The sequence below is a fragment of the Lissotriton vulgaris genome, chromosome 12 (genome assembly GCF_964263255.1).
Source record: "Lissotriton vulgaris chromosome 12, aLisVul1.2, whole genome shotgun sequence".
Lineage (NCBI taxonomy): Eukaryota > Metazoa > Chordata > Amphibia > Caudata > Salamandridae > Lissotriton > Lissotriton vulgaris.
In genome coordinates this window covers 486,742,249-486,769,124 of record NC_141700.1, presented here as the reverse complement: position 1 = coordinate 486,769,124, position 26,876 = coordinate 486,742,249, and the positions used below count along the sequence as shown (strand labels likewise).

At 45.1% G+C, this 26,876-nt stretch overlaps 1 protein-coding gene across 1 annotated transcript in view; it reads right to left on the bottom strand.

Annotated features, from left to right (window-relative positions):
• Positions 1 to 568: 568 nt before the first annotated feature.
• LOC147676815 (uncharacterized) overlaps positions 569 to 26,876 on the bottom strand; it is a 230,680-nt gene continuing 204,372 nt past the window's right edge. Inside the window, exon 6 of the mRNA XM_086945233.1 lies at positions 569 to 784. Coding sequence (XP_086801359.1) covers positions 671 to 784 — 114 coding nt within the window. The 3' untranslated portion in view covers positions 569 to 670. The remainder of the gene's footprint in view (positions 785 to 26,876) is intronic.

The window sequence follows — 26,876 nt, the reverse complement described above, 5'->3', positions numbered from 1 at the left end:
CACCAGCACCCTTCGGAAATGTGGCCTAACAGTGAATTTTATAGAATATTTGTCTCATAGATTTACTGAAAAGCCGGAGGTTCTGAAAAGGCACTTGTGTAATATTGGAGTATCTTTAGGTTGTGTGAGTGAAATCTGGCCATCTCGGGAGTTTTGCCAGATCATATGCCCCAAGAAAGGTTTGCGTGAAGAAGCCCTTCTCAGCACGGCTTCGCTAAAAAAAAAATCTCTTAAAAGCCAAAGGTGATACAGGACGTTCAGAAAATGCAACTTTTGCAGGCCTTTTATATTTCATATCACCTTGCATACTCTTTTTAACATTTTCATTTTTCTTCTTTCGTTTTTTCACCCTCCATCTTTCAAGGGCATATTTTTGGTCCGCTGTTATGGCTGAGAATATTCATGGAAAGGACAAGGTGGAAAATTGTAGGGCAGTTCACTGCACTGCGTTTTGCCTGGAAGACAAACCACTTAAACACAATCACACACACTTGGGCATCCATACACATGTGCAAACGAACTCTCTGCTCAGCTCAAAGGAAGTTAAACAATCACAGTAAACTCTCATAATGACAAAACACGCTTTATTTAGTGAAATTTCAGATTGTGGCCATTAAACCACATTAGGGTCTTCTTGAGATATCCTTGGTGCTGATGGCTGGCCGTCCTCTTACCAAGGGATGGACTTTCCTTCCCAGTCCAGCAGACATCCATTGTCTTTTTCAGTGAGACTGCAGAGAACATTCAGGATCCCTTTTACGCTGTCTTGTGGGGTCAATGAGGCCTGGAAAAAGACACACACTGTTTAGACCGCTGATAACAGTCCTGCTATGCTAGTCAAAACATTCACACAAAAAAGCCTTGGCATGTCTGCAGTTTCTTGAATTCTAGCATGGGAGATGTTTACTGGTCGGTCCCAGATATCTCAACTTAGTGGCGTAGATGCTCTATTTGGTTCCTCCAGTTACCTCACATTTTTTCAGTAGTTACATGAAATAAATCAGAAGGCCTTAACATTCCCAAGTGATGTATCAACACTGGAAAAACAACTATATAATCGAATAACTCTTGAGGCTATATGTAAATCAACGCTGTCATTTTAACATCTTCCCCCAATGGAAAATACCCATGTATCATTGGTGAACTTCTGTAAATTAAAGGGAAATAATATCATAACCCGAATGAGCCAACACAACACCATCCTCAAACTTGCATGGTATACCCCAGCTCTGAGAGCCTTGAAATGCCAATTGAATCGGCTGGTCAAGCTTCACTTTTAATTTCATTAATTTATCACATTTAATAATACTGATGCAGTCACTTGGATGGGGTACTTAACTTAGTTATATTATCACCCAGAAGTTTACAGTTGTATTTGAACGAACTGGAATTCTCAGTGAGATAAATTCATAAGATTCTGTCTTTCTCCAGGGGTAATGGTTCCTCGGGTCAAAATGGAGTTAACATCTCAGTTTTTAAGCAAAACCCCAATAACTGGAAGGGATCGCTGTTGAGTTTGTATAGTTCAATACTGGTGGTGAGTGTGAGAAGTTAGCCTGGCATATGATGTCCACTATTGTAGTGGGCACCTGGCACCAGTCCAAACGACCCTTACTGATGGTAGAATGTAAAGTCAACCTTATAGAAAGCTATCCCAGTGGCAGCAGTGGAGAGCAGCCTTCAGGCTAAGACTTAGAGGCGAGTTAAGCAAGTTGTTTTACCAATTATAATCTCTTGAATGATCAAATGAAAGCAAACCACACAAGGTATATATCAAATATATATGTATTTATTCTAAACACAACCTATCTGGACTCTTTATGAGGTCAGAGGTAAAAGTATAATCCAAGGAACTTAAGTAGACTACGATAAGTTGCACAGCATACGTTATGCCCTAAGGGCCTCACAAAACATATACTAAAATAGTGGTATAAGAACCACATGTGGAAGAGAAAGCAGGCTTAGGGCCTGTGGAATCGCTAGGGCTACCTAGAACCACCAAAGGTTAAGATGTAGGAGGCCCATGGGAGACACGTGCAGTGTCTAAACACAGCCGCGGGTTACCATTGACTTTCTCTGGAGAACGAACAAGTTACAAATTTACAGTTTAAGGACACTTCTAGGTTAACTACGATGGAACCCTTTTAGACTAGAACACTTCGAGAGTCAAGACCCACGGAAGCACCAGAGTACTCGTGTTACCTCACCCAGAGAAGCCGGGTGCATAGGTGTCTTTTGGTGTCGGGTTTTGTCGTCGATTCCAATGGAGAGCTGCGAAGAAGTGCTGCAGGCGACCAGAGGAAAAGTGTCCGGGTGGATCCAAGGGTGGATCGAAGATCTGAAGAACCTGAAAGCAGAAGGGACACAGTCTGGGTCACTAGCCAGTGACCAGGATGGCAATGGGAAGCTGCCAGCCAATGTCGGGTGATTTCAGGTGAAAGAGGTGAAGCTTGTCTCTTCAGCCACGTGGTCCAGGAGGCATCGATGACAACCAGGAGCTGGATTCAAGGTGTCCCACGAAGGATGTAGTTTACTGCAGTGTCAGATTCTGAATTGGACCTAACAAACCTTGGCAAACGCAATACATGCAGGATGTCGAGATTTACTTCGGTGCAGACCAGCAAGGTCTGGAGGACTTCTTCTTTGGAGAGAAGTGTGAGCACATTTAAAGCAACCAGGAAAGCTCACTAAATCAAAGATTGGCCTTCGAGGGGGCTCACTAGCCAACGGACTAAGCGGGCCCACGGGACACTCGTGGCGGGTGGGCCTCTGAGCTTAGGTACAAAAGGTGCTCGGGGCAGGGGCTTCAATGCACAACTTTGGGATACCTTAGGAGGTAGGTGCAGTTTGCAAAATGCAGGATGTCCAGGAGTTCTGGTCCCACGTCTCTTGTGTCAGCTTCAGATATGTCTGGAAGTATGTGTCCTGTGTCGCAGATTCTTCAGGATCCGGTGGGAGCCTCGAAAATGCAGACCGGCAAAGATGCAGTTGGTGCCTATTTGAACAGGGTGGTCACTCCTTGACCACAAGGGAGATTTCTTCCGTCTTCCAGTCGATATGGAAGGTCGAAGGTCCAAGATATATGTTGCAGAGTTTCGTCCAGGGTAATCTAAAGTCCTAGGGACTGGGATCCTATTCCTATAGCAAGTTTAGGGGTTGGACTAACTCTAGGGTCCCACCTATGGGAGGACCTGGGGAGGGGGTGGTTACACCCGTTACCCTTTGTCCAGTTTCTCACCAGAGCTGGGGCTGAGTGCCCCAGCAACCGATTTGAACTGGTAAATGCATGGAGCACCTAGTGTGCCCCAGGCAGTGTCTGAAAAGCATGCACTGAATGCAACCCACCCTGCCCCAATACAATAAAGCCTGTCTGGGGAGGTGCCAGCACCTCCCTGGACAGGAAACCTACTGTCCAGGTTCCCCTGCCGGAGTTTCATCCAGCATCAGGAGGGCAGACCCGTGTCTGTGGCAGCGGCATCCATTTTGTGATGCTGGGGCTCTGTTTAACTTTAATCGGGTTTACCAGTAACTACATGTCTTCTCCCTCTAGAACTAGCGGGGGGTAGTATTCCAATGTGTTTGACACCTTACACAACATATTTTGATGAAGCCAAACCAAAGTTAGCATTAACCGAGAGGATTATAATGCACTTAAGGGTATATGGTATGGCTATATCATAGAAAAGCTAGAAGGAGATGGTTCCGAAAACTGCATAGAGGCTCAGCTCATGCTAGGGCAAAACCAAGCACTCTGCCTCCAGGATTGTAGAGGCCTGCCATAGGAGTGGCTTATAGGTTAATATGTGTCATATATATATATATATATATATATATATATATATATATATATATATATATATATATATATATCTAAGTAAGGGGTGATTACACCACCTTACCCAGGCTGCAGGTGCAGACCTGCCGTGTCAGTTTGGAAGGATAACCAGGGGTGACAAAATACATGCTGCAGCCCCTGTAAGGCCTTGGGTGCACCTATGCCCTGGGTACCTAAGGTACCATATACAGGGACTCACAAGGGTGACCCAGTAACCAATCTGGTAATTACCTAAAGTACATGGAGTCCATTTTATAGAGAAAGCAGATAGACTGGGGCCCTGAATAGCAGGGTCCCAGTCCAACTAAGTCGAAAACCAGCAAAACACCAGGCAAAAAGTGGGGGTAACCATAGAGTCAGATTCCACCTTCCTACAGTGAGTCTATTCTAGAACCTTGGAAGGGCCCAATTTTACACTCCATCCATAACAAGCATTGGCATAGCCAATAGGTCTCGCCGTTGGGACCTTATAAGTGTTTAGTTATCCAGCACAATATCCTTGGTGCAACAACATCAACTGTTGCAGGGCTAAACACTTATAAGGTCCCAAAGGCGAGACCTATTGGCTATGCCAATGTTTGTTCAATCAGACTTTGACCCAGTGCAAGAGAGAGAAAGACTGCAAATCGAAACATATAGAAAACGGGAAAGATAGAAAGCAATGACGACAATGAACCAGCAAGAATACAATATAGAGGCAGGAAGTGGGTGATGACATAACAGAGGCAACAGGTGCAATTATTACTAGGCAGCTTTTTCATCCAGCAGTGCTGGTGGCGTGCTCCTTAGTAAAACTTTGGGTATTGCATTTTTTGTTGTTTTTTTTTTTTTCACAAATTAAACATTAAGTTCTGGATATTTTGCTGAGCTCACCTGAAGCAAACACAAGATGATGATGAACAGAGTGCTGAAACTTTTTAACCGCTCACTACCAGTCAAGAGATCTGAAGCAGCACAGCTCGAACACAAGGCTGCTTTTGGTGACTAAATCACCTGTGAACATGTTGCATCTGTTAACACCACAAGGTGACCCTGAGCTGAGAAAATTACAAAAATGAAACTAACAGAGATATGCAAAAGTCACGCACCAGCACCATGTTAGAATGTACTTCACTGTGCAGGCAATCACTTCCAACAACAGCCCCAAGGTCATGAAGGGAAGAAGCAGGACTAAAACGTGACTCGGCAGCACGGGTGACTCCATTGTGTGACAAGGCGAGATTTAACTATCAGCCTTTCATCGCTCTGGGAGTCTGAGCTTATATAAGGGCAGCGCTTCAAGTCACAGGAAGTGGCAGGAGGGAGTGTCAGAAACAGAATGTGGCCAAGAAATGTGGCGCGGAATTAGGGTACAAAAGAGGGCGTGAGACCAGACAAATGAAAGAATGCTGTAAAAGAGAATAAAGAGTAGAGGCGAAAAAAATTTACAACGAAAGGACGGAAAATGAGGCAGGAAAAAAAGCGGAGTGAGAAAGTGACAGATTGAGGAATGAAGCAGGGATTGATAAATGGGTACGGAGTGGACAACTATAGGAAAGAAAAAACTGGAAATAGAGAAAGAAAGCGACAGGAATGAGGATGTGAAAAACTCGGAAATGAGAGAAGAAACTTAAAAAACAAGCCCGGGTGTGGTGCGTGCGCGCGCATGCAGTCTGCTCTTTTTGGAAGCACATACTCGTGCTTGTGGTGCGCCACAGCTCGCTCCTGCAAGGTGGATGCCACCACAAGCACGAGTATGTGCTTCCAAAAAGAGCAGAGCAACGGCTTAAGGTCCTCCTATGTAGGGCATGCGCACTGCGTAGGCGAGACCTAAAAAGGGCAGCACAAGCAACCCTCAAAATTTCTGAATAATCATTATTTTTGACAAGGATGCCAAATTGTTTGCCCGTCTAATATTAGACAAACTTTTAGGAATGGGTTTTCAATAATACCACCCTACCCCTGCTACAAACAGGTTTCAGAAAAGGGTCGGAGGCACTAGATAAGATAGGAGGACAACCGAGTTAAGGGTGCGACTCAGTGTTGAAACTATCATCCTGTGGTATTCCATCAGCACTATTTTCTGCAATTTGTTTATTACACACATGTGGGTAAGAATGAAGATTGGGTCCAGCAGCACAGTCACAGGACAAATATATATGAAGAGCGCTAAAGCAGGGTGCGTTCTTACTCTATTGCCATTGAATCACTTCACTGTGGATTTAATAACCACCTCGAGGCAAGTCCGAACCTACTCCCCAAAACTGAGAAACACTCACATTCCTAGACTGCCGTACACAAACGCTACAGTGATACTAGATCGCACTCCAAGTGGGCAACAATGTCACTAAATTGCCTTCAAGCTTCTAATGAAAATAATGAACTCACATTGATCCTATCCAAAAGTAAGAGAGTCCAAATTGGATAATCTTCAGGTTCATACGACTGGCCGATCAGGGTAGACAAGTTTAATTGGCAGAAGCCTATTTGTACCTAGGGGAGTGGCAGGATCGGAACCTAATGAAAAAAAGTGTGTAGTGCACCCCCTATCTTTTACCTTAATCAAAAACACAGTAACTATTTATTCTCTTTATATAAGTCTAATGTATCATTAATTCAAGTAACAGTATTCAAAACCAGTTTGCACAATTCACAAAAATAAAGACATTTTTTTCAATTTCATCAAATCAGATTGTATTTATACTATTTAGTTAATCAATTAAATATATACATAAGCCTGCATTTTGAAAGTGGATGATATATATATATATATTGCCTACTGGCGGTCGCCAGTAGGTATATATAGTTAGGATTTTTTCTCTATGGGACTTTTGAAAATTCTATGTCTAATAACTTTGGCATTTGTGGACGGAATCGGCTGAAATAGTGCGGAAAATAGCACATTTTGTTTCTGAGCAGCCCCTGAAAATTTGGGGGGGTTTCGTCAAGGGGGGCCGAGAAAAAAGGGGGGTCCCAAAACGCGTTTTTCCCATTCATTTTTCCATAGGGCGTCTGGCCTCCCTTTTAGCTCGAACGGCTGAATGGATTTGCACGAAACTTGGCAAAATTGTAGTGTCTGTTAGCCCGATGTGCCTTTGCTAGGTCTCAAGATATGTGCTCCAGTGGATTTTGAGAAATTAACGTTTTAAAAAACAGATATATCTGTGACAGCGTCCCGGGTAGCGTTCCGGTTCGCGAACTTTTCGCGTAACGGAACTTTGCGAAGCGAAGCTGATTGGCTCTCCGGTGTCTGTCAACATTCTAAACAGTCCGGAACGGCCGCCATCTTGTCTCTCGGTAGGATCGAGAGACAAGAGGAGGAGAAGGGGGAATTTAATGAAAGGGGGCAAGGTAGACCCTTCTTGACCCCCAAGGAATGATGTTGGCGTTATTAAAGGGTCCTGTGGGGCAAATAAAAAAAATTTGATTTTTTTGCGGTAGAAGCGCTTCCCGGTTCGCGAACCGGGTAGCGAACCGGGTCGCGAAACGGGAATTCGCCATTTTGTGTTTCGTTTTAATTACATTACAAGATGGAGGAAAAACAATGTGAGAAGTGGGTATAAGGGGGTACGGGAGACGTATCCTGACCCCCTATGTTTTCTGAGGGTGGCTGAGGATGCTCATATATGTTGATACTTGTCTTCCAGCGGCTGCGCGTGAGCGTTTTTTTTTTTTGCTGCGTGACGTCTGTTAACGTTCGATTCGAAGGAAATCAGGAAGTGTTGACCGCCATTTTGACACTGCGAGTAAATATATTGTTAAAAATAATTGTTATAAATTAATCCGTATTGATAAACATGGTCTGTGCCATCTTGCTTTTTTTCCAATGCCACACTTTTGTCGTGCACGGCAGCCATTTTAGATGCTTTGACCAGACCCACTCTCTGCACGTCGCCGATCCTCAGCATGGCTCCCCACCCCCGCAAGCATCTCCCCCACGCACTGGTCACCCCCGCTCTCTCTCTCATGCATGGGTCATAAACCTCCCCCCATCTGCGCTGCTCTTCCCTGAGAATCACACCCCGTGCCCGCCCGACACCTCCCTTTCACCCTATTCACTACCGCACCCTCTGACACTCCTCTTCCTCTGTGTCCGATTGTCCAGGCCGGTCCCAGGCTATCACCTAGCCCTGCGGAAGTAGTTTATGGCCCCAACTGTAAAGAATCACCCCTCTTCAAAGGAGTTCCAGTAGATCAAGGCCCCCAACTCATGAGATCCGTCACACCACACGCGTTCCTACAATCTGATAACGATCTTGTATTGTGATTGGGGAGGGGATTCTCACTGTGAGGGTGTGTGGGACCGAGCCTGAAGCGGAAGATTCTAGGGATGCGTTTTTGAACATCAAAGTCTTCACAATTATGTGTCACATTAAAAATATATAGCACTCCAACAAAGTAGTAGGATTATAACACTTTAATAACTTATAAATATATACAACGCTCCAACAAAGTAAACACGTTAAAACATTTTTTTTTAAAACAAAGCAACAATGGTCTGCTGTGAGGTGGCGTCAGTAGCGGTCTGTTGTGCGAATAGTCCGAAGGCAGCACAACGCGCTGAGATCTGGACGGCACCCAGGTGATGTCCTTTACTTGCCGCACTGGTCTTGGCATCCTACAATGCTGCGCCGAAAAACGGCGTGGGGCGCCCCTGGGGGGGGGGAGGCGGCATGAACGGGCCTCCCCAGGTGAGGCTCCTCTGCTGCAATGGGGCGCCCCTTTACCGTTTCAGTTGCAATTCAGCGGTTTTCCGCCTGCTTTTGCTGCACTGTGCCTCATTCGCCATTCAGCTGTTTACCGCCCGCTCTTGCGGCTACAGCGTCTCGCCCACCATCCAGTTGAGTTGCGCCCGCTCTTGCGGCTACAGCGTCTCGCCCACCATCCAGTTGAATTGCGCCCACTCTTGCGGTGCAGCGATAGGCGGCTGCCACAGGACTCTTAAAATGGCGGCCGGCTCTTCGGATTTGGGCCTGGTCCACTAAAATGGCCCTGGGACACATTTGAACTCGGACATTTGCCTGCTAGGGCTTGGGCCCCATTCTCGAAAGCGTCCCCTCAGCCTTGAAGATTCTACAAAAGTCATCGGGGCCCCCGACTCCCGCAGGCTTCCGGTGGGGAGCGGCTGCCATGATTGCTTGCGGAATGGCCACAACGGAGCCATGAGATGGTGGTGCTCTCATGCGGACGCCAGCTTCAGTCTGAAACATCCAGAAACACTGTAGACTACCAATTTGATGACTTCCGGTGGAGCCCCAACGTGACCCGGTAGGGAAGAACTTGCCCTCCCCTCTTTTGACTGATGGTTCTTGTTGCCTGTCCCCTCTGTTGTTATCTAACGGAACCTTTTTGGATTGCCAAGTGAGAAAAAAAAAGGTGGGGCTTTCATCTTTTGGGAAAAAAAATGTTTCAATCCAATGAAAAGTGTTATTTTTAGGTCATATGATCAAGCCTTCCATCATTAGGAAACCAAAAGTAAAATGAACCAATGAAAAGTTTTATAAACAAGTCACATGACCTGTTATGCGGCTTTGGGCTATAAAAAGCCTACAAAATCCGTTGGCATTTGAGGCGGCGTCAGTAGCGGACCGATGTGCGAATAGGCCGAAGGCAGCACAACGCGCCGAGATCCGGATGGCACCGAGGTGGTGTCCAGCAAGTTGCACTGGTGTGGCCATCCTACAATGCTGCGCCGAAAGTCGGCGTAGGGTGCCCGGGGGGGGGGAGGGGGGGGAGGCGGTGCGTACTGGCCTCTCCCTCCTCCCCAGGTGGAGGCACATCATCTGCAGTGCGGCGCCTCTTACCGTTTCACTCGCCATCCAGTTGAGTTGCGCCCGCACTTGCTGCTACAGTAGGCCGAAGGTAGCACAACTCGCCGAGATCCGGATGGCACCGAGGTGGTGTCCAGCAAGTTTCACTGGTGTGGCCATCCTACAATGCTGCGCCGAAAGACGGCGTGGGGTGCCTGGGGGGGGGGGGGGGGGGATGCGGCGCAAACGGGCCTCTCCCACCTCCCCAGGTGGAGGCACCTCATCTGCAGTGGGGCGCCTCTTAGCGTTTCACTCGCCGTCCAGCTGAGTTGCGGTCACTCTTGCTGCTACAGTACGCTGAAGGTAGCACAACGCGCCGAGATCCTGATGGCACCGAGGTGGTGTCCAGCAAGTTTCACTGGTGTGGCCATCCTACAATGCTGCGCCGAAAGACGGCGTGGGGTGCCCGGGGTCGGCGGCGGAAACGGGCCTCTCCCTCATCCCCAGGTGGAGGCACCTCATCTGCAGTGGGGCGCCTCTTAGCGTTTCACTCGCCTTCCAGCTGAGTTCCGCCCGCTCTTGCGGCACAGTGCCTCACCCTCCATCCAGCTGAATTGCGGCTACTCTTGCGGTACAGTGACTCACCTGCCATCCAGCTGAATTGCGGCTACTCTTGCGGTGCAGCGATAGCCGGCTGCAACAGGACTCTCAAAATGGTGGCCAGCTCTTTGGATTTGAGCCTGGTCCACTAAAATGGCCCTGGGACACCTTGGAACTCGGACGCTTGCCTGCTAGGGCATGGGCCCCATTCACAAAAGTGTCCCCTCTTTTGACTGATTGTTCTTGTTGCCTATTTCTTCTGTTGTCATTTAACGGAACCTTTTTGGACTGCCGAAAGGGGTTCTGGCCCGACCGCTGTTTGGTGGAGACATTTTGACTATATCCTGGACCTGCCCGGCCTCGCCCAAAATGGCGCCGGTATAAATGGGACTCGTAACTCCTTGTTGTGTACTGGTTGCCCAACCTTGATATCACGAGATACGTATGCAGTTTTGAAGCACATGGCGGGCGGGGACGAGTATTGATTGAACATTTGGACATCCCTATTGATATTAAGTTGTGATGTGTTATTGATTACTGTACTATTGAAAGTTCGAATTAACGTCACCCATGGTACTTGCCCGCAAATGTATATCTAGATAATTTTATTGTAACTGGCCCTGTCGTACTTTAATTATTAAATGTACGTCCACCGATTCCGCAACTGTTAGACACCTTAGTTCTTGCAACCTAATGGGTCGCCCGTTACGTTCTTCTACAGTGTAAATGTCCCCTCATCATATACGATTCCAGTTTGCTCCGTGGCCGGCCCACGTGGTTATAGGCCCGTATTTGTATACTAACATTTTCACAATAAAGGTTTTTAAAACAAAACATGGTAGTAGTACCTAGATTGGTAAAGTTTTGAATAATAGCCACAGTTTTCGAATCAGTAAAAGGCAAGTGAAATAAAGCAGCCCAATTACATGACGGTTAAAAGGTATAATACGCAGGAACGCAGTAAGGATAAATGGTCAAGGGCTGTTGTGTTTTCCACTCCTGCAACATAAAGTGATCGATAAGAATCGGATATTCATGCCTATCAGCGACTAAGACAGCAGGCCGAGCCTCTTTTGTTCAACGGCTCCCTCATGGGACGAAGAAACGCCCTTTTTCTCGAAATAGGAATATTTTACTTGCAGGACAGTTGTAAATTTCCCGGGAAAATACATTAGCCTGGAACATTGTTAGTGATAAACTGTAAATGCATCTGGGTCCATTGCTTTACAAGTCAGAGTGAGAAAAAAAAGGTGGGGCTTTCATCATTTGGGAAAAAAAAATGTTCGAAAGCAATGAAAAGTGTTATTTTTAGGTCATTTGACCAAGCCTTTCATCATTAGAATAACAAAAGTAAAATTAACCAATGAAAAGTTTTATTAACAAGTCACATGACCTGTTATGCTTGCGTTACGCGCTGCGTGCCGCGCTCTGGATCGTTTCCGGGAAGCTGCGCCTCGCGCACCGGAGCACTTCCGGGTGCGCTAACGCGGCGCGTCATATGACGCATTACGCGGCAACGCAGGTCCAGAATATAGTCAAAATGTCTCCACCAACCAGCGGTCGGAACACAACCCCTTTCAGCAGTCCAAAAAGTTCTGTTAAATGACAAGAGAAGGGACAGGCAACAAGAACCATCAGTCAAAGAGGGGAGGGCAAGTTCTTCTCTACCGGGTCACGTTGGGGCTCCACCTGAACTGATCGAATTGGTAGTCTACAGTGTTTCTGGATGTTTCACACTGAAGCTGGCGTCAGCATGAGAGCACCACCATCTCGTGGCTACGTTGTGGCCATTCCGCGAGCAATCATGGCAGTCGCTCCCCACCGGAAGTCTACGGGAGTCGGGGGTCCCGGTGACTGTTGTAGAATCTTCAAGGCTGAGGGGACTCTTTTGGGAATGGGGCCCATGCCCTAGCAGTCAAGCGTCCGAGTTCCACGGTTGCCCAGAGCTATCTTTGCAGGTCAGGCCCAAGTCTGTGGAGCCGACCGCCATTTCGTGAGCTCCGTAGCAGCCGCCTGTCACTGTACCGCAAGATTGGGTGCAATTCCGTTGGATGGCGGGTGAGACGTTGTAATAGCAAGAGCTGGCGTAATTCAGCTGGCCGAGCGAGGCACTGTGTTGCAAGAGCGGGCGCAAGTCAGCTGGTCGAGTGAAGCGCTGGGGTGTAGCTGAGAAACCTCCACCTGGGGAGGTGGGGGAGGCTCGTTCGCGCCGCCTCTCCCTTCTACTGCACCCCACGCCGTCTCCTGGCGCAGGTATATGTGATGGTCGGACCAGGGCACCGCAGGACGTGTCTTCAGGTCAAACGGATTGTGGGACAAGGTGTGGAGCAGGCGCAATTATCTCGGGGGTCTCCGTCAAGCGGTTCAGGGAGGCACCGCATCACATTGTTTTCCAATGCAGTCAGGTCCACAAACAGCCCCCACTTACTTTGAGAATAGTGAAGCTGCAGCAGGTGCAAATAAGCTTCAGACAGTGTTACAAGCGCTGCTCGGAACCCTCAACTATGGCACCCAACATCCAGGACTTATGCCATTTGTGCAAGGCAGCGACATCGAAGCATCTCAGGGACCAAGCAACATACCATATCCAGAGTCCTTCCCACAACCTCTGCCTTCCTTCTTACCTAGTTATTGTTCTTTCACTCCCACTCTAGGCTTTTAGTCTGTGGATGGAAAACCATGAACCTACGCTCACCTATGAAAATCTTACTATTGATGGTCTATTTTGAGCCCAAAATACAAAGGCTTGTTTGGATCGATGTTGCAGCAGGCTGCCATGTAAATAGTTATTTAATAAAACGTTTTACCCTGTTACTTTGCTGGTGTGTTGTATATATTTATAATATTTGCATAGTGTTTGTCGTTATTTTGGGTGGGGTGGGCGGCGGAGCCGAGCTGTCTTGCAGCCATCATGGTGTCGAGCTCAGTTCCTCTCACTAGTTTCGTATTTGTCATGAGGGGTTGTTCATAATGTTTCTATTTTAGCGAGGTCAAAAAGAGATCCCATTAGTGGCCTACTGATTTTGCTTGATTCCTTTTGTTTTTTTAACGATTTTTCACTATCTGCAAAGACTAAACAGAGTATTGCGACTCTGTGCTTGTTTGTAAATAGAGAATGAACTAAAGAGAACCAATTCCAAAACAATAAATGCTAGGATAACAATCAATCAAATGGAGAGGGAAGCAGGCACGACGGATTACAACGGGGGCAAAGGCCTGTGTTACCTACCCTTCACTATCTGCAAAGAGAGAATACTCCTAAAAGAAAAGAGGGGGGGGGGGCAGCGTTCAAAGCACATCAGCGTGCATAAATACGAAAATGTTTTTACCTACCACGTACTTGACATTTTACAGCTTTTGATATTTGCTATTAAAAAACCATTGAAATTCACTGAAAAAACCATAGGTTATAGACCATATATAGTTAGGGATTAGCATTTACAAAACCTTAATTTACTCGCACAAAACCATTGAAATTCGCATATATAGTTAGTTGCACTAACTATATATTGCGCACCCGCAATCCACTGCTGATGATGTCACATATTACATCATTCATGACATGGACAGTGACATCACTGATGACATCTCAAATGACATCACTGATGACATCACTGATGACATCTCAAATGACATCACTGATGGCATCACTGATGACAACACCCAGTGACTGTATGTTTCTGTAAAGCTAAAATAGGTCTTACATATTGAAGAATGAGTGGATGTATAAGTGTCTGGATGAAGGATTTAGTAGGTGCATGACTGACTGTATGAGTGAGTGATTTAACGTGTCTCACTGAGTGCATGGGTTAGTGACTAAACTGTCTTAATTTGTGCATCATTATGTCTGTTGTTCTGTAAACTGCTGCATGTGTTGATCAGTAGCTATATGAGTAACTATATGGGTTATTGATTGGTTGCCCAAGTATTTGTATGGGAGACTGAGTGTGTGTGTGTGTGGGTGGCTGGGAGGTGTGTGACTCTGTGCATAGATGTGTGAATAGTTGATTCACTATATGTATGGGTTCAAAAGTGCATGTGGAAACAGCTGTATGGGCGGTTGACTGTCTGCATGAGTGTATTGGTGAGTGAATGGATTTCTCAGTGCTACATGTCAAAGTAAGTACATATGTAAAACACAGTACATGTGAGAGTTGACATATATAAATAACTGTGCATAAGAGCAGGTGAATGTGTGAGTGGCTGTATGGATCATTGTGAACATGTATCAGGGATTGTATAAGAGAGTAAATATGTGTTAGTATATGTTTGAATAAGTAAGGTGTGTATAACTATATAGTTGAGAAAATGGAGGTGTGATTGATTCTTTGCATGACTGACTAGGTGTGTGAGTAACTCCATGGATAAGTGACAGTCTGTGAGTGTCTGTTTACACTGATTGTATCTAAGGTTATATTAGAGTTTGAAGAGGTTCATCGTATTATCACATGAATGATATCATCAGTGATGTGATCAGTAATGTCAAATGAGATGTCATCAGTGATGTCATCAGTGATGTCATTTGAGATGTCATCAGTGATGTCATTTGAGTTGTCATCAGTGATGTCATCAGTGATGTCATTTGAGATGTCATCAGTGATGTCATCAGTGATGTCATTTGAGATGTCATCAGTGATGTCATCAGTGATGTCACTGACCATGTCATGAATGATGTAATATGTGACATCATCAGCAGTGGATTGCGGGTGCGCGATATATAGTTAGTGCAACTAACTATATATGCGAATTTCAATGGTTTTGTGCGAGTAAATTAAGGTTTTGTAAATGCTAATCCCTAACTATATATGGTCTATAACCTATTGTTTTTTCAGTGAATATATATATATATATGAGTTAAGATATGCATTAGGAAAAGTCTATATGTGATCATCAACATACAGAAATGAATGACTAAATTTCATGTATAAATTTAATTGATTAGCTAAATAGTATAAATACAAACTAATTTGATGAAATTGAAAAGTTGTCATTATCTATTTTTGTGAATTGTGCACACTGGTTTCAAGCACTGTTACATGAATTAATGATACATTAGGATCGGAAACCAAGTCATAACCCGCAACTTTCTGCCATTTGTGATTTTGGCGAGTTAGCTACAATTTAATTTAACAAAATTGTCTTACACCATGCCCAGTCCAAATAGCTTTTTTCATTCTAGAACTTTCAGGCTTAAATGTATTCCTGCAGTTCCCATGCTTCACCAATGTATGGAATATCACTACATTCGGGACAGGAATGAATTCTTTCAATGGTCTTCCGTTCTGTCTTTGGACGACCTAACTGTACACCTACTTGTCAATTAAGACACACATTTTGCCTGATCGATCTTGCCACACTAATCAATTTGCATTTCCTAAAATACTGCCTGGGCTGAACATCTAGACAACAAGGTCCTTAAAAAATCTCACACGAAGAGAACTAAGAATTTGCATAGTATACTTAATTCGGTGGGGTTGATGGATGCTTGGCAGAGCAATTTCCAGTACAATCCCTTCAAGCTCCTGGGTTGGAAAATCACAAAATAGGGGCCTCTTTTGACAAAAAGTGAGGAACTAAAACATCTTTCACGTGGCCAACTCCTATCATCAATCTACATGTCACCCATTTCTCAGCCATATATGAGAATGAACTCGAAAAATAAAGAAAGATCGAAGTTTGTGAGTCTCCGATTTGTTCTAGTTCCATTTGCAGCTGTCAATATGGACTGAGTACGATCACCATTAAGATCTGCAAATGTTGCAGAGGTTGTGAATTTCATCAAGAATCTCTGGCTCACGTTATCTGTATATGCCTACAGTTTATGAACCTAACTAGAACATTTTTGAGTTCATGCTTTGCCAAATTGTGTACTTGTACAGTTGAAAATCAATAATGTCATCCCTACAAGGCACCGATTACCAACTCATCTGCTGCTCAGTTAAATATCTGCAAAAACCACAAGGAGATGAATGGAATGATTGAATTAATCTTAGCAACTGACAATCGTTCTGAATGCATACCAATCCATCTTTTGTTTTCCCACAATGCCACCTCACTTTGGACCCAACTGTATGCAAATCAGTCTTGACCCTGCTCCTCATGGCAACAGTCCCAGCCTGAACTGCCAGGACAGGTCTCCCTGAACTGGAACAAAATCAACCTAGGACTGGTTTCACCCTTGTTAGAGCTTTTTAGCCAGGTATAGCTAGGTTCCAGTGGTACAGTGAGTCCGGGACCCACGTCTGGGCATACCCGGCGCACTTAGGACGGCAAATGCAAAAACAACAAGGTGAATGATGAAATGCTTGAATTAATATCAGCCACTGACAACAGCTCGGGCCACATAGCAATTCATCTTTTTTTGCCCACCATGCCACCTCAGTTTGGATCAAGCCATAAATAACCCAGTCTTTATCCTGCTCCTCTAGAGAACAGTCCAGCCCGATTGGCCAGGCCAGGTCCTCACTGGTCTGGAACACAAGGAATCTAGGGGCATATTCAACTAGCGATATTTATCGCTAAATAGGCTTAGCAATATTTTTTTTTAATCGCCTAGCATCGCCGGATTTTATCGCAGAGATAACGTGCTATTAGTAACGTTTATCTCAAATGCGATAACATTTCCGGCGTTAGCGGCGAAATGCGTGAATATCAATGGTAACCCAGCGATATTCACGCATTATCGCCAATGGGGACTTAGCCAGAATATCCATCTCCCATTGGATATAATGGCTAAGAACTGGTCTGAGCAGGCGTTAGGTTTTGGAGATATTCGCGCTTAGCGTGAATATTTCCATCGCTATGCCTGCGTTGATAATAGGCAATAGCGAGGTTAGCGACTGCTTTCAGTCGCTAACAGGTTGAGTACGCCCACTTTGCATGTCATTAGCGATAAATATCGCTGACATGCAAAGCTGGCCGCAAACCGCTCGCTATCGCCTACAAGCTGTCGCTAACTGCTGTTAGCAACAGCTTGCTAATAGGGCGATAGAATTATCGCCGCTTAGCGGACGAAAAAGGCTGCTAATGTGGCGATAATCTCTTATCGCCCGCCTTGATAATATGCCCCCTAGGACTGGTTTTGCCCAATTCCCTCCGTAAGATTCCCTTAGAAATTGGTCTTCCTTTCCTCCAGGGAATCCTGATCACTACATACCATTTCAAACACAAGTCATTCCCACTCCAACATGGCCTTCAACTTCAAAAAAATATGTTACTAGACACCAACTTCTTGCATATATACTGTAATCTTCATATAACTACTGAATTGTATTCATCTGCCATGTTCCCTCAATCAGATCACTTTTCAGTCCACCTTTTTACCTAAAGGCATAATATTACTCACTATAGAGATACAGCATTGACCAAGTCCAAGATGACTACCAGTACTTTACTTCCTACTTATATTTGTGTCTTCCTTAACAAGTTCTCAAGTGAATGACCACAGGGGTGGGTTTAAAAACTACAATGTACCTGCCATTAAATCCATGTATGGGCACCCATCGAGTGGGTTGCTAATACTGGTGCGGTCCACCTAATTGCAATATATCCCTGTAGTTGGCACAGACACTCCTCAACTCCGAGGACTGATTTTTTCTCAACCGAAAACCCTATAGCTCTTGGTATTCAGCATGTATAATAGGAGTGGGAGCCGCAAGCAAGAATCCCAGACTCTGCACATTTTGGACCAATTATTTGTAGCTCAATCTGGCACACATTGTGTCATTGTAGCTGGGGATTTCAATTTATTTTATTTATTTTATTTTTTAAATTTCTAAAGCGCGCAAATACCTTTCGGTGTCTCGGCGCTGGAGTTTGCAGATTGCAGGGGTTCCACTGACGTCTTACTGGTTAAAGAGCCAGGTCTTGAGGTGTTTGCGAAATGAGAGTAGTGATGATTGATTTTTGACAGAGGAGGGGATCTGATTCCATAATTTTGATGCTGCCACTACAAAACGTCTATCTCCCCAAGATACTTTTTTTGTGCATGGGATTTGGAGCTGTTGGGCCGAAGAAGAGCGTAGTGTTCGACTGGGTTTGTACAGTTTGAATGCTCTTTTGAAGAAATCAGGTCCATTATTGTTTAAGGCCTTGTGAATGATACACATGGCCTTAAACTTTATCCGGCTTCTTATTGGTAACCAGTGGAGCTCCCGAATTGTGGGAGAGATAGAAGCGTGCTTAGGTATACCCATGAGAATTCTTGCAGCAGCGTTCTGGACAAGCTGTAATTTGCTCAGAACTTGCTCTTGTGCGTTAAGCAATAGACCATTGCAATAATCCACCCTGGATAGCACCAGGGAGGACATTAAGGTTTTGCCTGAGGTTGGGGGAAGAAAAGGGAGCAGTTTCTTCACCATTCTCAGGGTAAAGAAGGAGGCTGACACCACCGCGTTGGCATGGCTTAAAAACGTAAGCTTATTATCAAAAAGCACGCCCAAGTTTTTCACCTTGGTTACTGGTGATGGGGGAGCTCCCAATTCCGAGGGCCACCAAACCGGAGACCAAGACGGAGTCAGTTCGCCAAAAACCATCACCTCCGTCTTGTCGGAATTTAGCTTTAAGCAATTCCAGTTCATCCATGAGCTGATGGCCTTCATGCCCTCCTGAAAGTTCGCTGCCACTGCTTCACCGTTTTTGTGTATCTCCAGGACCAGCTGTGTGTCGACGGCATAAGATGTTAAGCCAATGCCGAACGACTTGATTACCCTCGCCAAGTCCGACACATAGATGTTAAAAAGTGTCGGACTTAGCGAGGAGCCCTGGGGAACGCCACATGGGAGAGTGAAATCAGGAGAGCAGAAGCATCCCATCTTAACAGACTGTACTCGGTTGGCCAAGAAAGATGCCAGTGTTGCTCTTGCCCTGCCCTGAATGCCTAGGGCGGCGACACGGTCGATCAAGATGGTGTGATCGACCGTGTCGAAGGCCGCGGATAAATCTAGGAGTATCAGGATGGCTGCACCACCCTTATCCATGATTATCCTGACCTCCTCAGCAGCTTTTATCAAGGCAGTCTCCGTCCCATGGCCCTTCCTAAAACCAAACTGCGTTTGGCACAAGATCTGTCTAGCACAGAAGATTTAATTTGGGGGATCCCCTCTCTTTCAACCCTTCTAAAAAGGACTCTCTTCAGGGCAGCCCTCCAGGTAGTTGATCTCACCCTGACGCATGGGTTACATGCCTGCAACGGGCGGACGCCCTCAGTTAAAGCACTCGCTCCTACAAAAAATTAGTGGGCTGAACTTTTGGAAGCTAAGACCTCCAATAATCAGAAGCAGTTCTGGTCCTGGCACCTGCCTTGGTAGTGGGAAACTGAGCAAACCTGCTGTCCACGATCTTACCCTGCTCATTTTGGAAGTCTATATTCAGACCACCTACAGACTGGTAGAACCGTTGCTCCTATGGATGCCACTTACTTGCTAAAATCCAATCTGCCCCCAGTAGTCTTTTCGTTGGAGAAAACTGCCTCCTTTAGGCCAGGGAAAGCACCAGGCCTCAACAAAATCCCGGAAGACTTATTCAAATCTGGTACCACTGTCTGTGTATCCTACATAAATGTTTTCTCTTACGCAATCATGAGGGAGGAGGCTATTCCCACTTCTTGGAGGGGTGCGGAGATGGTCCCAATTTTTTAAAAGGAGGATCACAGTATCCAATCAAATTATTTCCCAATTAGCCTTTTAGCTAACTTACAAATAGTTTTCAGTAAACAGATTCTCGAGGGTCTGTAGGATTGATGTGAGGAGAACCATGTTCTCTCAAACCTGCAAACGGGCTACAAGCACAAAATGAGTTCCATTGACCAGGCCCTCGGATTACTCCTTGTTAAAAGGAGGGAAATGAACCTGGGTAAGGGTGAACTTTTTGTGGCCTTTGTTGATCTCCATGCCACCTTCGACCTTGTGCCCATGTGGAAATAATGGAAGATGCTTCAAGAAAAAAGGGTCCACCTAAACCTACTGAGCATAATTAAACTACTCCATGAGGGTAATTTTGCAAAGGTCAGGTGTGGAGCCAAGTGGAAGTGACTGAGGCCATCCCTGTGGACCAAGGAGTGCGACAGGGTTCTGTCCTAGTGTCAACCCTGTTCCTCTTATATTTTATTACCTGTACCTGCTATCTTCTGAATCGTGTTAATGATTCTTCCTCCTTGGCAGAGGACAAAATCTTGGTACTCATATTAGCGTACGACACACTCTTGTTCTCCAAAACCAGAAGGGGTATGTAAAACCTGATTGATCAATTCAACCAGTTCTCCATGGTCTAGAAGTTAACACAACCAAATTAAATGACCTACTCTAAGGGAGGTGAGGCGCGAGGGGTGATCAAAGGGGTGATCAAAGTGGGGAATTAACCCCTGGGAAAAGTGAGAGTTTGGCTACCTAGGTATCAGATTAGCTGAAACCGGGTCATGGGAACCACAGATTCTAAAAAGCACACTTGGAGTGCAGTACATAGCGGTGACTATATGTAAATTTCCAGAGAAAGCCAACTGGACCCCCTATTACCAGCCATAGAGATTTATAAAGCCCAGCAATGGGAGCAGTCCTTTATGGGGCCATTGCAACATTAACTCTGAGTGTGTGGAAAACAACTTTATTAGATCTCTTTCTAGTTTAGGGAGGGGAACACCATTTGAACCGCTACACCTGAACTTGGGTATCCATAAAATAACAGTCTTAGCTGCATTAAGACCACTGTTATACTGGATACATATCTGGAGCACTAGTGAACTGTCCCACTACTGTGATGGTCTCCAAGACATGTATGAATGGTCTTAGCGGTAACAATAAAATGGGTGGGCTCCATAAAAAGGGCCTGGACTGATCTGGGTTTGGAAAAATTTGGGGAGGAGTCATGTTCCATTCAGCCTGGAGATGCACAACTAGTAAAAAAAACTAAAAAACTGGGGTACGAGAAAGTTACCAGTTGTAGGGAACGACGAACCACCACGGCCACCCTGACAAGTACTTTCCTGCAACATAAATCTACAAACCTGAGGATTTCTTAGACTACATATGACCCGCTTGTACTCCATCTGTGTTTCTCCAATTTAGGTAAGGGGCACTCCCAGGAGCAGCTTACACTGCCAATTGTGGTGGTGCACACTCGAGGTCTCATTTCTGTTTCCACTGTAAAACCATATGGAAATAGACAAACACTAGCTGTTCTTCTGCCCTATGTTTGCCAAAGCCAGGAGCAGGGGCCTGTGCCATTCCTTCAATCTAGCAGCAAGGAGAAAGGCTTACAGAATCTGTAAGTGTGACACCTCAAAGCTAGTATTAGTATTGGCGTTGTCTAAGTTCCCGCATAGACACGGGCTTCGGTACCATTTTCATGTACGGTCCAATAAGACGCACACTATTTATCGCCCACCAATTATCAGCGTAGATATCCGACATCGGGAGTCCGTAGCCTGCTGAAGTTCACCATTGTGCACTTCAATTTAGCAGGCGGTTACCATATCACGCATACACAAAGCACGGAGCACAATACGTTGTTAGAAAAGACGCGCATGACACACATGACTCAACTAAATGAAAATGATCTAAATTATCAGGATTGTGATAATCTTTATTTTCCTCGTGTATTGAAGCCATGTATTTACTCCTAGACATATGTTCCCTGTTGAAGGCTTTTTATAGCCGAAATGCATTGGATTATGAACTAAAATGTGTTTGAAGTGAAATCTAACTCAAACTCTGAAAATAAAAACAATGCATCATAAACTCTCACATTGAGGACAACTTTCATTTGAACTTTAATACACAAGCTACGGAGAAAACTGATAAACCCCAACTGGGAGCATTGCTGTGACCAGGGGACGTTCCCCATTGAGGGGCACGCGACTATTTAATTTAATTATGACGTGTACTACGGAGTACACACCCTGAGGAGCATGCAACAACTATCAAACTTAGAAATACACAAGTAGTGCAAGTGGACATCAGATGGATTGGACTTGATGAAGTCATGTTGAACTGTGAAAGAACCTCTGATGAAATTTATTTGTAAACTTGTTTTTAGGTCTCGCCTTGGCAGCGCATGCGCTGTCTCAACGAGACAAAGTAATTAGTATGTTGGGTAAAATTTCATGTTATTTCGTTCCTTGCTTGCTATTGGCTTAGTTGTGTTAGTGTTTTTGTAATGTCCTTTTCCGTTGGCTGTTGGTGTTTTTCTAACTGCCGTGTAGTTCCAATACAGCAGCGCCTAACTACAGTGTACTTTCACTTTACCTGCACATCTTTGCTATCTGGTTATCATGATCTAGTCTGCCTTCTGCCTTTGTAATTGGAGACTTGAATGCATTTTCAGCAGCGCCTGCCTTACAAGCCACATGGTGCGCGGGCATTCCCGGTACTGGCCCAGACTACGTCTCTAAGCAAAGACCCTTTATAAGGGTACATTTCAATCGCCAAGTTTTCTCTTTTTTCTCTATTTTAACCAGTTCTTAATGCTCCTATAACCATTCTTACCAGTCGTGGAGCAACCAGAGAAACCCAAATAATGTCTTAATTCTCAAAATACCTTTTAATTGATAAAATGCATTATTTAAAAATATTTGATGTCCTTTAAAATTGTGTCCCTTGTACTCAGTGCCAGATTAAATCCTGTGGAGGCTCCTAGGCAATCGAAATTTCTAAGCCCATCTTGCAAATGATCTCCTAATACCCAAAGCACCAGATTGTTTTCCAAACTTACAGTGGTCAGAAGATGAGCTTCTAAGGGACAAACTGTTTTGTTAATCTTATGTCTCTGGTTTATGTACTTTAAGTTGTTAATGGTACATTACATTACTACAGTATTTTCTCGGTATAGTCTTTAATGGAAAGTGTTCGTTTATTTGTGTTGATTCCTGTTTTTCAAATTTTTGGAAACAATATTTAAAGAAAGCTTAATTGTAATTTTCTTTCAAGATCAAATCAATACTATTTTGATCGGTTGTTACGGGCCCCTAAAAGGAGTTGGGCCCATAGACCGGTGCCTACTTTGCCTTTCTGGTAATCCGGTACTGCTTGTACTCGCCCAAGTGTGCCACAACATCTATCGTTTTTGCTTACTTGTTTGCTGTGACGCCAGTCTGACCACTATCCATGAGTGATGAACTGCAATACCATGATTACACATAAAACAGCATGTTTAAAAAAAAAATACTTTTAACCAGTATTTATATGTACAAATTGATTTCTGTTGAAGCAACGAAAAAGCCCCTGGTGTGCGCAACTGGAAGGGTAGATGGCTCGAGGTATGCTGTGGAGGCAGAAAGAAAACAAATGGTCTAGTGGCAGATCCCCCCCCCCCCCTTCCCCACCCATAGCTGACAATGTTGATCACTGAATCCCTGCTTGCTTGGCAGGTCTTCAGGGGGAGATGGAGGTCAGGAAACTTTAGTATCCACCAGTGCTGGCTTCACATCAATCTACTGGAGCTGCAGGCTACTTGTCTGGTTGTGAAGGCCTTTCTGCCATCCATCAAGGGGAGGATGATGCAGGTTCTCAAGGACAACTCCACCTACAGGACAGAGTGGAAACATCGTTCCATACCTCAGGAAGTGGCTGGAAAGTAAGAATATTTTCCTGATTGTGAACTATCTTGCAGGGTCCCTGAATGGCAGAGCGTCTGAACTGAGCAGGTGACGTCTAGCAGATCATGAGCGGTGTCTACATCCTGTCATGGCACAGAACAACTTCCAACTGTAGAAAGAACACTGGCTAGATCTTTTCACCACCATTGAGAATGTGACGCCTCAAAAGTTTTGTGCATTTGAGTTTTGCAAGAACACTTTTTAGCAAATGACTACTGGCTGGAGGAAAGCACTCCATTAGACCTTCCCACCACTTCTTCTCCTGCCGAGAAGTTTGAAAAAGATAGGGAACGAGGTCATCTTAATGGCTGATGATAGGGCAGGAGAGTGTAGTACCCAGATCTTATGGGCATGAACATCTGTACTCCAATCTAGCAACTACTTCACAAGGACATTCTATTTCAGGAACATGTCCTATTTACATCTATATGTGTGGAAAATGAGCAGTGTCAATTGACAGCACTTTCATCCTTGCCGCAAGCATACTTTCGCAGAATCTATTTGCACCGGGTGCTGGACAAGTTTGTAGCCTGGTTTAGCATTCAAAAGCCTGGTCCCTTACAAGCAAAGCTGGTGGACATCCTATTGTTCATGTTATCTTTGCCACAGCAAGGCCTTGTAGTGGGCACTATAAAAGTGAAGGACTGGGCTAATTTAAGGCCCAGCGGTGCCAGGGGACAACACCTGAAACCTTCGTGGGATACCTGTTCCGGCGTACAAATCACAGAGACACGGGACACTTCCTTCGGCGTCAAAGATCAGCGTTTATTTACTGCAGGGACACAGAAATCGCTAGAAGTACAACATAGTGTAGGTTCAGAGAGTCTGCTTCGAATTGCAAAAGTGGATCGCTCCTTTTATACACATTTTCGTCATTGCACAACATAACGAACAAAAGGTTACAACTCAGTTCCCACAGTAAACTTCAAAAAGATCGCATTCATGTTTTCAGAAGCCCGGAACATAATTACAGTTACATGTCGGTTCCCAACTGTAAAAGCACGCTATCCCACCATTAAGCACATTCCACTCTAGTTGTAAACGACCTAAGAGAAGGGACAGAAACAGGTGCAGGAAGACAAAGACAGACAACAGATTGAAAAGAGTGTAGGGGCAATATCGGAAGCGTGATCACAGGATCAAAGAATTCGAGCCTAGCGTATGCAGGGCTGAAACAATAGACCGGCACGGCAAGATGAGCCTCGAGCGGAGCCATCTGCTTTCGCCGTGTCATTCTCCTAGTCATAAAGGCACACTCAAAGGAATATGCATCTTCCGCAAGAGCTTGGGAATCCCAGGGTCATCAAGCGGACATTGTCCGTTCGCCGGCTACGTGAGGGCAAGAAACAAAATGGATGCCATATCTAAAATGGAACCCGAGGGTTCAGATGAAAAACCCATAAATAAGATGAGCCCTTCCAAGTAGTGTAGCGAAAAACGTACATCTACTAATCTCGTCATTGGCGGTTCGTAGATACCAAACTCATCCATATCCGAACAAGCCCAAAACGTCGTTCCGATTCTCACGGAACCTCAGACGCTCCTTTTGCCCTCATGTAGGCAAGCACTAGTCGATATCAGAATCAATATCGATATTCATCAGATCGTTTAGATGTTGCTGGAACATTATTCTATTCATCAATGTCTCTCTGGTAACAGATGGCCTTCTTATACACGTTGTAGCACAAAGGCTACATAAGGCAGGACCACACTGTACGCAAAGACAACACGTGAACAGAAACGTCACAACAACCCCTACAATCATCAGAATCTTCCAACCCCAAGTCGACATCAGACCCCAAAACCATCCTAGAAGCGTCCAATCACCTTCGTCCACGTGTATGGACTCGGAGATTTTATGCAACTTCGAGATGGCTTGATAAACAGTTGGAGCATTATCAGGTATGAAAATACAGCAGCTCGAATGGATCACCTTGCACACACCACCTCTATCTGCAAGAACAACATCTAGAACCATTCGGTTCTGTAACGTCATCAGTCTATCCGCTTGAAACTCTGCTGTCAGGTTACCAAGAGCACTTGCAATTATTTTAGCAGTTGATTCTACCACACGAGTCAACTGTCTCAGGTTCCTACTATTGACCATAGGTCCCCAAAAAGGTAGGAAACCCTTAAAGAATTCTCCTGCTTCTTGACCGGCAGTGTCCTCTTTGCTGATAACGCCTCTCACAACTCTCACAACTCTTGTCTTGTGATAGTCTGAGGCAACTGTGAAAGTCGGTGGCAAAAGATTCGCGATATAACAGGTGCCCGAGAATTCACGGGGCACCCACGTATAAGCGCGATCATAGCAGACAAAATAGGTACCCTTGGCAGTCAAAAATACAGGAGAAGAGAGCATCGGTAAAACGTATGTCTCAGTACAAGCACTCTTCCCAAGCTGAGCTCTCGGATTTCGACCAAGACCTTGCATACAAAAATTACCTAGGTGGGGTACGATCCAGATTGGAGACGAGCTCTTAAGCTGTCTATCACCTACTGAAATACTGTATTCGGCCCCACTCAGATCCTTGTAAGCTCGCACCTCTTCCTCTGGAATAAGCGATGCATCAAAAATATCTCTATCCAAATCAGCAATCGCTATCGCCAAAGACTTGTGGTACGGGCCAGAACCAGGGTCTGTGGAACGTGGCTCTCGACGGGGGAAGGAATCTAGTGCACTGTTATGTTATGTTATGTTATGTTAAGGGAATTTTGTATAGCGCACTGTCACCGGAGGTATCATGGCGCTGAAAGGGTGCTGAGGAAACAGAGGGATTTTAGCGGGATTGTGGGAAAAGCCAGGTTTTTAATGATTTGCGAAATTGAATCAGAGTACCGGAAGTCCTAACTGAGAGGGGGAGAGAGTTCCAAAGTTTGGGGCCGAGAAAGGCAAATCTTCGACCCCCAGATCTACAGAGTTTAAAGGGAGGGACCACCAGAAGATGTAAGTGAAGTGATCTAAGGTTACGTGAGGGACAGTAGGGGCAGATCAGGGATTTCAGAAAGGCGGGACAGGAACCAGAGAGAGATTTGAAAATAAGACAGCCAACCTTGAAGGCAGCCCTTAGGCTAACCGGGAGCCAGTGTAGCTTGATAAGGAGGGGTTTGGCGGACTGCCACT